This window comes from Mandrillus leucophaeus, unplaced genomic scaffold (assembly GCF_000951045.1).
Source record: "Mandrillus leucophaeus isolate KB7577 unplaced genomic scaffold, Mleu.le_1.0 Scaffold2, whole genome shotgun sequence".
Lineage (NCBI taxonomy): Eukaryota > Metazoa > Chordata > Mammalia > Primates > Cercopithecidae > Mandrillus > Mandrillus leucophaeus.
Genome location: NW_012102031.1, coordinates 2,983,796 through 2,998,463, shown reverse-complemented (window position 1 = coordinate 2,998,463; position 14,668 = coordinate 2,983,796). Strand labels below are relative to the sequence as shown.

Sequence of the window (14,668 nt, the reverse complement as noted above, 5' to 3'; positions counted from 1 at the left end):
CTATAAAAGGTGTAACATATGTGTAATGGAAATTAACAAAGAACTATGGGACAACTATAAAAGGTGTAACATATGTGTAATGGAAATTAACAAAGGAGAGAGACACAGGAACAGGAGAAATATTTGAAACAACAGTCACTGATAATTTCCCCAAATTAATGTTATACACTAACCACAGATCAAGGAAGCTCAGAGAACATTAAGCAGGATAAATGAAAATATTTTTTTCAAAAAAAAATACTCCTGAAAGAAACCAGAGGAAAAAAACACCTTACGTATACAGGAACAAAGATAAGAATTACATTCAACTTCTCAGAAACCAAAACTAAGAAAGTGAAGGAGAAATAAAGACTTTTTTAGTCAAACAAAAATTGAGGGAATTTGTTGCCGGTAACCTACCTTGCAAAAAATGTTCAAAGAAATTCTTTAGAGAAACGGAAAATGATAAAGTTCAGAAACTCAGATCTGCATAAAGAAATGAACTGCATCAGAAAAGAAATAAGTGAAAATAAAAACTTTCTTATTATTTATTAATAAAACAATAACAGCAACAATGTGATTATACATGCTTACATATATGCTTATATATAAGCAAAATAAGTAACAGCAATGATATAAGGGATGGGAAGAAGAAATCAGAATTATTTTATTATTATAAGGTACTAGCACTACCCATGAGGCAGTATAGTGTTATTCATTAAAATTAAACTTTCTGATATGCAAAAGACATGGTCAAGAAAATGAAAAGATGAGACACAGACTGGGAGAAAATATTTGCAAAAAAAAAAAAAAATGAGACGAAGGAGTGTTATCTGAAATATACACAGAATTCTTAAAACTCAACAATAAAAACAAACAACCTGACTTAAGAATGGGCCTAAAACCTTAACATACACCTCATTAAAGAAGATATACAGGCTGGGCGCAGTGGCTCACACCTGTAATCCCAGCACTTTGGGAGGCCAAGACAGGTGGAACATGAGGTCAGGAGATCAAGACCATCCTGGCTAAGACAGTGAAACCCCATCTCTACTAAAAAGTTCAAAAAAATTAGCTGGGCGTAGGGTGCCTGTAGTCCCAGCTACTTGGGAAGCTGAGGCAGGAGAATGGCATGAACCCGGGAGGCAGAGCTTGCAGTGAGCCAACATCACGCCACTGCACTCCAGCCTGGGCAACAGAGCGAGACTCCATCTCAAAAAAAAAACAAAAAAAACAAAAAAACACATATACAGATGGCAAGTAAGCATATGAAAGATCCTCCACATCATACGTCATTAGGGACATGGACACTAAAATAACAATAAGAGATACTATATACATACCTATTAGGATGACCAAAATTCAGAACACTGACAACACCAAGTGCTGGTAAAGACGTAAAGCATCAGGAACTCTCATTATTGCTGGTGAGAATGCAAAATGGGGCTGCCACTTTAAAAGACAGTTTGGCAGTTTCTTATAAAACTAAACACTCTTGCCATACAATTGAGTACATCAGGTTCCTTGGTATTTACTCAAAGGAGCTGAAAATTATTGTCCACATAAAAAACTTCATACAGTTGTTTATTTGTAATTGCCAAAACTTGGAAGCAATCAAGGTGACATTCAGTAGCTGAATGGATAAATATACTGTGATTCATCCTGACAATGGGCTACTACTAAGTGCTAAAAGGAAATGAGGCTGGGCGCAATGGCTCATGCCTATAATACCAACACTTCGGGAAGCCAAGGTAGGAGGATTGCTTGAGGCCACAAATTCAAGACCAGCCTGGGCAATGTAGTGAGACTTTGTCTCCACAAAAAATTTTAAAATGAGCTGGGCGTGGTGGTGTGCACCTACAGTCCCAGCTACTCTGGAAGCTGATTCTCCTCTGAGAGGGTCGCTTAAGCCCAGGAGTTCAAGGCTTCAGTGACCTCTGATAATGCCACTGCACTCCAGCCCAGTGACAGAAGCCTACTTGAAAGGGTACATGTTGAATGATTCCAACTAAATGACATTTTAGAAAAGGAAAAATTATGGAGACAGTAAAAAGATCAATGGTTGCAGGAGCTGAAGGAGGGAGGGAAAAACAGGCAGAGCACAGAAAAATTTTAGGGCAGTGAAACTACTCTGCGTGATATTATAATGATGAGTACATGTAATTGTACATTTGTCCAAGCCTATAAAATGTACAACACCAAGAGTATACCTTAAAGTAAGCTATGGACTTTGGGTGAAAATGATATGTAACTATATATTCATCGACGGTAGCAAATGTACCACTTTGGTTGAGGATGTTTATGATGGGGGAGGCTATGCATGTACAGAGGAAGAAGGTATTTGGGAACACAGTATTTTCCTCTCAATCTTGCTGTGAATCTGAAACTGCTCTAAAAAAACAAAGTATATTTTTAAAAAACTTTTTAATAAAAAGGCTAAATTTCTGAATTCTTGTCCCAGGATAGTGATCAGAATTAGTTCAGTCTCAGCCCCTTCCATCCTGCTGTATGTAATTGGTTAAATGTTTGGTCAAAGCTGGAAACATGACACATGCTGACAGGATGGAGTAAAGGAGTGAACAGAATGATCAGGATGAGGATAGCATTCTTAATTCTTTCATTCAACAATATACTGTAGTTGTTGAGAACATGTATTCTGGAGCCAAAATGCTTAGATTGCAATCTTGTCTCTACCACTAACTAGCTGTGTGAAGAGTTATTCAACCTCTTTGCAGGTTGGTTTCCTCATCAGCAAAAAGGAGCCAATAACATTTCCCATCTCAAAGGGCTGTTGTGAAGATTAAATGAATTCATGCATGCCAAGTGTTGAGAATGCCACTTGTTACAAAGTGTAGTAAACATGCTTGCTAATAAAAGAGCCCAAAAGTTAGCAAATACAGAATAAGTTTATTTTTAAACACTATGTTAGTTACATTTCAAACAATATGCTCAATATGTCCTTCTATAGCCTCGACAGTGTTTCCTGTAAAGTACCTTTAACTTTAAAGCAATGTATCCAACTGGTGATTCTTTTAGAACTACAGTAAGTACAATACACAATGTCACCAAAGTCTGGAAACACATGGAAAATCATGAATTAATTTTTTCAGATTAACAATTAGACTCACTGCTTAAATTCAGAGATATATCGCCTGAAAAGTTCTCTAGAGATTAAAGAAAAATGTGTTGAGAAATGATTTGAAAAAGTCACTTACTATTCTCTGATGTTTCCCAATTTTTCCTATTTGTTTTCCCAATGTTTTTCCTACTAGTATAACTATTATTAATTACTGTGCATGTACCATGTGACAGGCACTGCTGAAGATACTGGAGATAGGGCAAGGACGAAGCGGACATAAAAGGTAAAATGTCCCTGCCGTCGTGAAATGCACACTTTAGTAAGGATAGACAATAAACGCATCCTAAAATAGAATATACACTATGTCAGATGAGAAGCGCTATGGGGAAAAATGAAACAGAAGGTGGCCAGGGCATGTCTGTGCAACGAGGAGACCGGGCTGTTTTTTATAACTAGGGTAGAATTAGAAGACCTCTAATAAGACTTTCTGAGAAAGCCATGCAGGTTTCTGGACAACAGCATTCCAGGGAAAGGGAACAGCAAGTGTAAAGACCAAATAAGAGAGCCAAGAAAGCCTTTTTTTCTATATCTTCTTTTGTCTTCATCTCTCTTGATAACCTGTAACTACGGCAGGCTCCAGATATAGATTACTTGGACCAAATAATTTCTCTTTCATTCACTTCTCAGTACAGACTTGACACTGCCTTCTTTCTTCTCCGAGTCAACAAAATCATTTTTATCTAGCAGTTTTTCTTTCTTGTTTTTTTATATGACTTCCATTTGATAAAAATTTACTGTCTACTCTGTGCAGGCCTGACGGTGAAAGGATGATTAACATATGGTACATGCCCTTACAATCTAGTTAAAATGAGACATATAAAATCAATAAAATATACCATAAAAAGTACTACTTTGATATTATGAATAAAGTACTGCAGCAATTAATTCTGCCCAATGAGGGAAAGAGTAGTTGGGGATAGAGGGAAAAAGGATTCTGAGCTAGGATTTGGAGATTAAGTAGGAGTTCAAAACATGGACAGCGTTAAAAGAATATTTCAAGGGGAAAGACAAATCTTAAGTATAAGCACAGAAATGTGTAAGGAAACAATATATTAGGAATGACTGTTAATGCAATGTGCCACATTGAGGACTAGGGAAGTAAGAGCAGAAAAGTAGATTGGAAACATGTTAAGGGGCCTGACTTTATCCTGAGAGCCAGTGGTTTGCAAACTATTTTGACTGTATACCCCAGCAGTAACAAATTGTTATGCAAGTATATATCCTCAATGAATGCACATTTATTTAAGTATGAGTGAAATTATGGCAACAGCTACTCTTCTAGTATATCACATTCATTAGAAAACACACAAAGAGGGCTGGGCACAGTGGCTCACACCTGTAATCCCAGCACTTTGGGAGGCTGAGGCGGGTGAATCACTAGGTCAGGAGTTCAAGACCAGCCTGCCCAAGATGGTGAAACCCTGTCTCTACTAAAAATACAAAAATTAGCAGGGCACGGTAGCAGGTGCCTGTAGTCCCAGCTACTCGGGAGGCTGAGGCAGGAGAATCACTTGAACCTGGGGGGCAGAGGTTGCAGTGAGCCGAGATAGCACCACTGCACTCCAGCCTGGGTGACAGAGTGAGACTCCATCTCAAAGAAAAAAAAAGAAAAAATACACAAAAAGAAATACGTAAAAGATAGTATTTTCCCCAATGGAATCTTTTTCATTAATTTGTATTAGTGAATAATGTGTACAATGTTATCAATCAATTGCTAATGTACCTTCCATAATCAACAAATGAATGCACTATGCTTCTGTTGACATTTCAGTTCTAACTTGCATTTTTCTTGCTCTCTTGGTGGTAATAAATTATCAAGAGTATTCATAAAGTCTAGCATAGTGTACTTGTACTTGCTTTGGTGCTAAGATCAACTGTTAGGGAATCTGAAAGATCTTTATGATAGTCAACTTAAACACATCCATGTATACCTTATCTTATACATATAAAAGGTACAAATGCATAAAAAGACAACTTTCTTTCATGATAAAAACACTCAACAACTAGGAATAGAAGAGAACTTCCTCACCCTGATAAAGAACATCTATGAAAAAACCCATAGCTAACATACTTGATGACAGGAAGCTTTCCTCCAAAGAGCAGGAACAAGACGGGATGTCTGCTCTCAACACTTCTTTCTAGCCAAGGAATCTAGATTGGAGAGGAAGAAGTGAAACTATTTGTACATGATGGGATCTAGTAGACAGATCAACATACAAAAATCAGTTAATCAGGTGTGTTTCTATACACCAGCCATGAACAATCTGAAAATGAAATTAAGAAGACAATTCCAGCCTGAGTCCCAGCTACTCCGGAGGCTGAGGCAGGAGAATGGTGTGAACCCGGGAGGCGGAGCTTGCAGTAAGCCAAGATGGTGCCACCGCACTCCAGCCTGGGCGACAGAGCGAGACTCCACCTCAAAAAAAAAAATTCCATTTACTGAAGTTTTAAAAAGACTAAAATGCTTAGAAATAACTTTCAGAAATGCAAGAACTTCTGAAATTAACTGGAAAATAATCTTTAAAATGAAAAAAACTTAAGAAATGCAAGACTTGTACACCAAAACCTACACAGCACTATTGAAAGAAGTGAAAAAATATCTAAATAAAAAGAAAGACATCCTGTGTACAAAGATTGGAGAAATTAGTATTGTTAAAATGACAATATACCCCAAATTGATCTACAGATTCAATGTAAGCCCATCAAAATTCCAGCCAAACTCTAGCCATCTTTTTTTTTTTTTTTTTTTTTCCTGAGACAGGGTCTCACTCTGTTGCCCAGGCTGGAGTGCGGTGGTGTGATCTTGGCTCATTGCAACCTTCACCTCCTAGGTTCAAGCAATTCTCATGCCTCAGCCTCCAGGTAGCTGGGATTACAAGTGTGTGCCACCATACCTGGCTAATTTTTGGCACTTTTAGTAAAGACGGGGTTTCACCATGTTGGCCAGGCTGGTCTTGACCTCCTGGCCTCAAGTGATCTGACTGCCTCCACCTCCCAAAATGCTGGGATTATAGGTGTGAGTCACCACACCTGGCCCTAGCCATCTTTTTAACAGAAATTCATAAGCTGGTGTTAAACTTCAAATGAAAATGCAAGAGACTCAGAATAGAAAAAAAAAAAAAAAGCTTATAAAAGAACAATGTTGGAGAACTCACACTCCTTAATTTCAAAACTTACTACAAAGCTACTGTAATCAAAACAGTATGGTACTGGCATAAGGCCTGACATATAGATCAATGAAACAACTGGGAGTACAGAAATAAGCCCATACATCTTATTTGGTTGATTGATTTTTGCGAGGATGCCAATATAACTCAATAGGGAAAAAATGGTCTTTTCGATAAATGGTAGCAGGGCATCTTCATGAAAAAGAATGAAGTTAAACTTCACAGCACATACACAAATTAATTCAAAAAGGACCCAGGACCTGAATGTACAAGCTAAAACTATAAATCTCTTAGAAAAGATAGGTATAAATCTTCATGATCCTGGATTAGACAATGGAGCCCATAGTTTCTTATATATGACCCCTAAAGCACAAGTAACCAAGGGAAAAAATTATACATTGCACTTCAAACTTTAAAAATTTTGTGCATCAAAAGACACCTCCAACAAAATTAAAGGAATCTATAGAATCATAGAAGATACTTGCATATCACTTCTCTGATAAGGGTCTTGTATCCAGAATATATAAAGAACTTTTAATACTCAAAAAGTTGTCTTAAAAAGTTAATAATCGGCAAAGGATTTGAATAGACGTTACACCAGAGAAGACATAGAAATTGCCAACTACGACATGAAAAGATGTTCAACATCATTAGTGTTTTGGGAAATGTAAATCAAAACCACAGTGAGATACCACTTCACAACCAGTAGGATAGCTATAATCAACAACAACAAAAAAGGATAATAACAAGTGCTGGCAAGAATACAGAAAAACTGGGACATTTTTAAACTGCCAGTGGAGATGTAAAATGGATACAGCCACTATGGAAAAATTTAGCAGCTCCTCAAAAAGCTAAACACTGAATTACCATATGATCAAACAATTCCACCCCTAAGTATACACCCAAATAAACTGAAAGCCAGAACTTGAATTGATACTTACACTCCCATGTTCAGTGGAACACTATTCACAATAGCTAAAAGAAACAACCCAAGAGTCTATCAACAGATGAGTAAATTTTTAAAATGCGTAATGTACATACAATAGAATATTATTCAGACATAAAAGGAATAAAGTTCTGATATATCCTACAACATGACAACCCTGAGGACATTATAGTAACTGAAATAAGTCAGACACAAAAGAACAAATACTGTATGATTCCACTTACATGAGATACCTAGAACAGGAAAATTTAGAGAGACAGATAGGGCCTTAGTGGAATGGGAATGGGGAGCTATTGCTTAATGGTTATGGGGTTTCTGTTTGGGGTGATGAGAGTTTTACCAAGAGTGGTGATGGCTGCACAACATTGTGAATGTAATTAATGCAACTGAATTGTATACTTACAAAGGCAAATTTTATGTTATAGTTATAATTTTGAAAAATTATACTGTAATATACCAAAATCCACATAACTGTACACCTTAAGTGGGTGAATTGCATGGCATGTGAATTATATCTCAATAAAGTTTTTTTTTTTAAAAAAGGAGAAAAAACGAAACTCTCAAGCTATGAAAGGACATGGAGGAATCTTAAATGCATATTGCCAAGTGAAAGAAACCAGTCTGAAAAAGCTACATACTTTAAGATTCCAACTCTATGACATCTGAAAAGGCAAAACTATAGAGATGATAAAAAGACCAGTGGTTGCCAGGGATTCAAGGGGAGAGGAAAAGGATGAAAAGGTGGAGCACAGGACATATGTACTCTGTATGATAGTGGAATGGTGGACACATGACACCATGCATTTTTCAAAACCCATAGAACTGTAGAACACAAAGAGTAAATCCTAATGTAAGATATGAACTTTTGTTAACAATAATGTATCAATATTTGCTTATAAATTGTGACAAATGGACCACACTAATGCAAGATGTTATTAGGAGAAATTGTGTCTGAGTGGGGTAGGGTAAATGGGAACTCTGCGTAACTTTCTGCATAATTTTTCTGTAAACCTAAAGCTGCCCTTAAAAAAAGGTCTATTTTTAAAATGCATGCTTCCCAGAGAGAATGCTCTGAATTTTATCCTCTTCTCATGATTCATAAAACTATTCACTTTAAACACAAATTATAATTTTACAGTAGCAGGAGAGGAAGCGCTGAGCCTTTTCCACTGTAGAATATCAGGCACTACTGAATCATCTCAGGATCCTATCCTTTCCCTACTGCACCTCCTCTTCCGCCCCCGAAAGAATTATTTTATGATCTAAATTTTTGTATTCATTTAACTGCTTCCATCTAGATAGTCTTTGAAGATTCCAGCCTGTGGAAATATTTCCTTAATTTATGACTAAATTCCAGTTTAATTATAATTATGAATTATAGTGACATTATTACACCAAATTGCCGTGCCTCCTGTTTTATTCACTTTATTCATTTTCTATGAGGTATCATTTTATCAGAAACCTAAGTGTGTTCGCTTTTTTTTTCCTTTTGAAAAAAGTATTGTTCTCTAAGGCACTGAAGACTCAATACAGAGGATTAAATTGGAAACTATAACTGTCCCAGAGGAAAGATAGCTAGTACATTTAAGTACAACTCTTCCCCACCTCCTGATATAAAATGATCCCCCAAACCTCCTAATCTTTATTGGCACATGCTATAAACTTTTGTTTTAAACTTTAGAGATTGGGGTCTTGCTATGTTGCCCAGGCTGGAGTACAGTGGCTATTCACAGGTGCAATCTTTCCTCATTACAGCATCAAATGCCTGGGCTCATGTGATCCTCCCACCTCAGCCTCCCAAGCACCAGGATTGCAGGTGCACACTACCATACCCAGCTTATATAAACTTCTTTAACCATTACCTTGGTCTTTTCCAGCTTCATCTATGTGCTGAAAATCTTTTAGTGTTTGAAGGTTACAGAACCCCTCTCTGCAATGCTGAACAACTTTCTTTGATCCATTCTTGATGAGATAATCCATTAGCGTAAGGGATTTATACACGTGGCGCCAGTTCTTCCCATGGTCATTGAGTCTGTGCCATAACATATTCATAATCTCTGAGAGAGAAATTGTGTTGAAAGTCAAGTCACTGATATCTAGCATCAGAGAACTAGAGGGACCCCAAGGGTCATTAGAAGTTGCTTCCCTGACTTTTATTTCAGCATCTGAGTAATTTTTCACAAAGTTTTTCACTTGTCTCCTGAACGCCATAAGTAATACAAGTTCCAAGGTGAGATGGAGGATGAAAGCAATGGAATAACAGTTTATGTCACTGGTTTATAAAACTCTTGACAGGTAATTGGTCCCCAGTGCTGCTGCTCCCAAATACAAATAATTAATCTCTACGTTGATAAAGTATCAATTTCCTGCAAGGAAAGCACAAAAAAAATTAAAATTAAACTTTTTTTTAAGTCTATAGAAGACTAAATCAGTCTGCAAATCTAGGTTTTGTTTCCAAATCAGCCCCTCACTTACAGCAGCCAGAATCGAGGGTACCATATAACTGTTCCTAGGATAGGTATGGGAAAATCCCTCATGAGAAATTGGCCTATATTATTTAAAGAAATACAGGTTGTCTTTCTAGTCATAGAAGTTTCTGCAGAAAATATCATCCAACCTCTTTGGCCAGAAATATAATGGCTACAAAGCATTACATGGACAGTAGACAAGTCAACATTTTAAAAAACAGAACTTGCACTCTGACATTTCTTTTTCTTTTTTTTTTTTTTTTTTCAGAGACAGGGTATTGCCCTGTTTCCCAAGCCGAAGTACAGTGGTGCAATCATAGCTCACTGCAGCCTCAAACTCCTAGGTTCATGCAATTCTCTGGCCTTAGCCTCCCAAGGTGTGCGCCTTGCCGTGGTTTTTTTTTTGTTTTTTTGTTTTTTGTTTTTGAGACGGAGTCTCCCTGTGTTGCCCAGGCTGGAGTGCAGTGACGGGATCTTTGCTCACTGCAACCTCTGCCTCCTGGGTTCAAGCAATTCTCCTGCCTCAGGCTCCTGAGCAGCTGGGATTACAAGTGCACGCCACCACACCTGGCTAATTTTTGTATTTTTAGTACAGACGGGGTTTCACCATGTTGGTCAGGCTGGTCTCAAACTCCTGACCTTGTGATCCTTCCGCCTCAGCCTCCCAAACTGCTGGGATTACAGCCGTGAGCCACTGCGCCCAGCCTGCCTGGCTAATTTTTAAATATTTTGTAGAGATGGGGGTCTCCATATGTTGCACAGGCTGGTCAAAAATTTCTGGCCTCAAGTGATCCTCCCACTTTAGCCTCATGAAATGCTAGGATTTCAGGCATCTCTTAAGATATATTGTCATGTATAAAAACATTATGTTCTGAGAATAACTAAAATGGGGGTAAATTTGAGTCTTAGAATCACCCACTGACCCTATGACTGTATTGTTTTTAGAACTACAAGTCCTGAGAATCAGATCTAAATACAATCTGCTTGCCTGCTAAACCTAAAAGAAAGGAGGATCAGCTATGAAGACAAACAGCTGCACATCAGTGGACTCCACAGCTAACTCATGGTACCCTAAAACCTCTATCGTAGTCCAGATAAGCCTGGTAAATTAGAGGGAAAGGTTAAATTACTTTATTTGTTCACCTTTGGAAAAAGAAGAATGAGTTTAGGATTAAACAGTGTCAATAGTAAGACTCAAATAATACAAGGATTTCTCTAAATCCTGCAGTGATCAGCCTGTGTCTATCAGGTCTCAAAACAAGGACACACAGAGAGGCCCATATACTGAAACTTACAAAGGATATGCAGCCCCCAAACTCTACACAATGCTTGTGAATGATCAGTTCAGTTTATAGGAAACCATTCCCTTTCTCGTTTTCATTATTTTGTATTAAGGAGGGTCAGTTAGTTTGCAATTTCCCTAGTGATTCACCACTGCCGGCTGCCAAGACGGTGTATCAAATTGATTTCGAGCCCTGACGAACATCCAGATCCAACGAAACCTAGAAGATCTATAATCAGATTTTACTAGAGAAACTGCACACATACAAAAGAAAAAAATGTTAAAATCCATAACAAATGTGTTCACTGCTTTTAGTTTTGCTTCCCTTGACCACCTCAGATAACTAGCTCAGGCTTGATTAATTTCTGTATGTGTATTAAAGGAAGACACACATTTTTAGAAGCATCCTAAATAAACTATCACTTCTTTTTTAAAAAAATAAGAGAAGATAACCTCTTTCTGGTAAAAATACAACACACTGTTAACTAAGCGAGACAGAAAATGTACCTGTATAAGTGGTTGGGCGTGGTGGCTCACGCCTATAATCCTAGCACTTTGGGAGGCCGCTGCGGGCAGATCACCTGAGCTCAGGAGTTCAACACCAGCCTGGGCAACATGGCGAAACCCTATCTCTACTAAAAACACAAAAAATTAGCTGGGCTTGGTGGGCACACACCTGTAATCCCAGCTACTTGGGAGGCTGAGGCATGAGAATCGTTTGAACCTGGGAGGCAGAGGTTGCAGTGAGCTGAGATTACGCCACTGCACTATAACCTGGGAGATAGAGTGAGACTCTCTCTCAAAAATAAATAAATAAATAAATAAGAAAATGTATTAAATATCTGTTTAATTAAGATTTCTCTGCCGGGCATGATGGCTCACACCTGTAATCCCAGCACTTTAGGAGGCGGAGGTGGGTGGATCACGAGGTCAGGAGATCTAGACTATCCTGGCTAACACAGTGAAACCCCGTCTCTACTAAAAATACAAAAAATTAGCCAGGCATGGTGGTGGGCACCTGTAGTCCTAGCTACTCGGGAGGCTGAGGCAGGAGAATGGTGTGAATCCAGGAGGCGGAGCTTGCAATGAGCCGAGACTGTGCCACTGCACTCCAGCCTGGGCGACAGAGCGAGACTCCGTCTCAAAAAAGAAGAGAAAAAGATTTCTCAGAAAGACACTATCATTAACCCTAGGAAGAAAAAGAGAAGTTGTATTTCTACAACTTTCTGATTTTCTCTTTTTTGTACTTCAAACACAATCATTTTTATTTGACTCCTTCCTGCAGTGAAAACCTGATTTATACTATTTCAGTAAGCTATTAAAATTTTCAATCATGAGGGTTTTCTTTATCTATTGTCCTTTTTTTCCCTCTACCAAACTCACTCAAGGCAGAGATGCACTATGACATTGGCTTAGAGCAACACATATTGATCTGTTTCTTCACGAGTCTATTTTCTTTTAAAGCCTTGTTAGAATCACAACTTGCTGGAATTGAACAACAAATGTTAAATTTTTTTTCTTTTTTGGATAGCTACCTATCTATATTTTGGAAGGACAATCTTAATTTTTAGGTTTTTCTACATTCTCTAACCTGTATTTTAAACTTTTAAAAACCGTTTTCTTAAATGAATTTTCTAACCCAGAAAAATATCAAAATAATAGCCTTCTAATCCAATAGAGTAGTTTAAAATGAATTTACATGACATCATTTCAGAAATAAATACAACCCCAACCATTAGAAAAATCACAAGGAAAAAAGTCTAGAGAAGTGAATTCATATCACTTACTAATGTACAATGACTTGAACTTTACCTTGTGATATGAACACAGAATATTTAAGACACCATTCTACTACTGCTATCTTTTCAGACTGTCAAGGAGCTCAATTAATTGGTGTTAGTTGTAAATTATATGTTGGTTTGTGTTTTAGACATCTGACTATATGAAAATGCTGTTTACACATACCATCAAATAACTGTGAGACTGTTATCACTATAGTGATGTGACAAAATTAGTGCCCAAGAGGGTAAATTTCCACATTTGAATGTTGGTTGTCTGGCTACCCAACTCGCTATAATATTTAGAAATAGAGGGAAGAAGTTAGGTATTTCGTGTCACAGATCTGAGAGGTCTTCACCAACCACACTAACTACTTAGGTCTCCCCAGCACCTGGTTAATTTCCTTCATTGCACTTATAACAATCTGTACTGACCTATTTGTTATTTGCTCAGTGCCTTTCTTCACCACCAAACTAGAAGCTCCCTGGGGCAGGGACCCTGACTGTCTTATTTACCACTGTAATCCTATCCCTAACAGCTAATTAGCAACAGTAGGTACTCAAGAAACATGTGTTGTGCAAATGACACAATGATTGATTGACACAATGCCTTGGGATAAACCTGCACTGATTCTATAGTTTTATAATTACAATCACTTTTTTTTTTTTTTTTTTGAGATAAAGCCTCACTATGTATCCCAGGCTGCTTGCAAACTCCTGGGTTCAAGCAGTCCTCCTGCCTCAGCCTCCCAAGTAGCTGGGACTACAGTTGCATACCACCAAGTCTAACTAATTAAAAAAAAAAAAAAATTTTTTTTTTTTGAGATGGGGTCTTGCTGTGTCACCCAGGCTGGAGTGAAGTGGCACAATCTTGGCTCATTGCAACCTCCACCTCCCAGGTTCAAGCGATTCTCCTGCCTCAGCCTCCCAAGTAGCTGGGACTACAGTTGCATACCACCAAGTCTAACTAATTAAAAAAAAAAAAAAATTTTTTTTTTTTGAGATGGGGTCTTGCTGTGTCACCCAGGCTGGAGTGAAGTGGCACAATCTTGGCTCATTGCAACCTCCACCTCCCAGGTTCAAGCGATTCTCCTGCCTCAGCCTCCCAAGTAGCTGGGACTATAGCCACGAGCCACCAAGCCCAGCTAATTTTTCATAATTTTAGTAGAGATGGGGTTTCATCATGTTGGCCAGGATGATCTCCAACTCCTGACCTCAAGTGATCCACCTGCCTCAGCCTCCCAAAGTGTTGGGATTACAGGCATGAGCCACCGTGCTTGGCCTTAAAAAAATATTTTTTTTAGACACGGGTTCTTACTAGCTGCCCAGATGGTCACAAACTCCTATAAAGCATGGCATTTAAAAAATAAAATCTAGCTCTTGTAATTGTCAAGTAAAATTCTATAGTTTTGAGCAAATATTTTCAAATCATCAACAGATATTTCTTGAGTACCTACCATTTGTATGGCTTTGTGGAGAAACATAAAACATGAACCTCACACTAAAACTTACCATTCAGTTAAGGAGCTTTCCTCCTAAATAATTCCCAGCAAAACAAATGATTACATTGAAAAGGTCTTTCAGTGTTCTTTTTAGATCTGCCCACTTTCACAATGCTGTTTCCTTCTCCCCATTTCATCTGAATCCTAACAGGAAATGATTTATCAGGTGGCATTAAACTATCAGTCCACGATCGTTTATCCAAATCCTTTGAGGCCAGATGAGTTGTGGAAATTCTCTTTTGGGTGCGGTGGGGGGGTGGAATTTTCAAGAATAGTGCCATATCTATACCATATATTACATGATACCCACAGTAAGGTGTGGGGCTGCTCTGAACAATTAAACACATTAACATGTCTGCAATAAAAACATGTAAATATTTGGAATAAAGACTACAAATGGGCCGGGT

General features: G+C 38.0%; 1 protein-coding gene across 1 annotated transcript in view; it reads right to left on the bottom strand.

Moving 5' to 3' along the window:
- The window catches only part of ENTHD1 (ENTH domain containing 1), a 163,671-nt gene that overhangs the window by 147,251 nt on the left and 1,752 nt on the right, over nt 1-14,668 (bottom strand). Inside the window, exon 2 of the mRNA XM_011978817.1 lies at nt 9,094-9,597. Within this exon, the coding sequence (XP_011834207.1) occupies nt 9,094-9,442 (349 nt within the window). The 5' untranslated portion in view covers nt 9,443-9,597. The remainder of the gene's footprint in view (nt 1-9,093; nt 9,598-14,668) is intronic.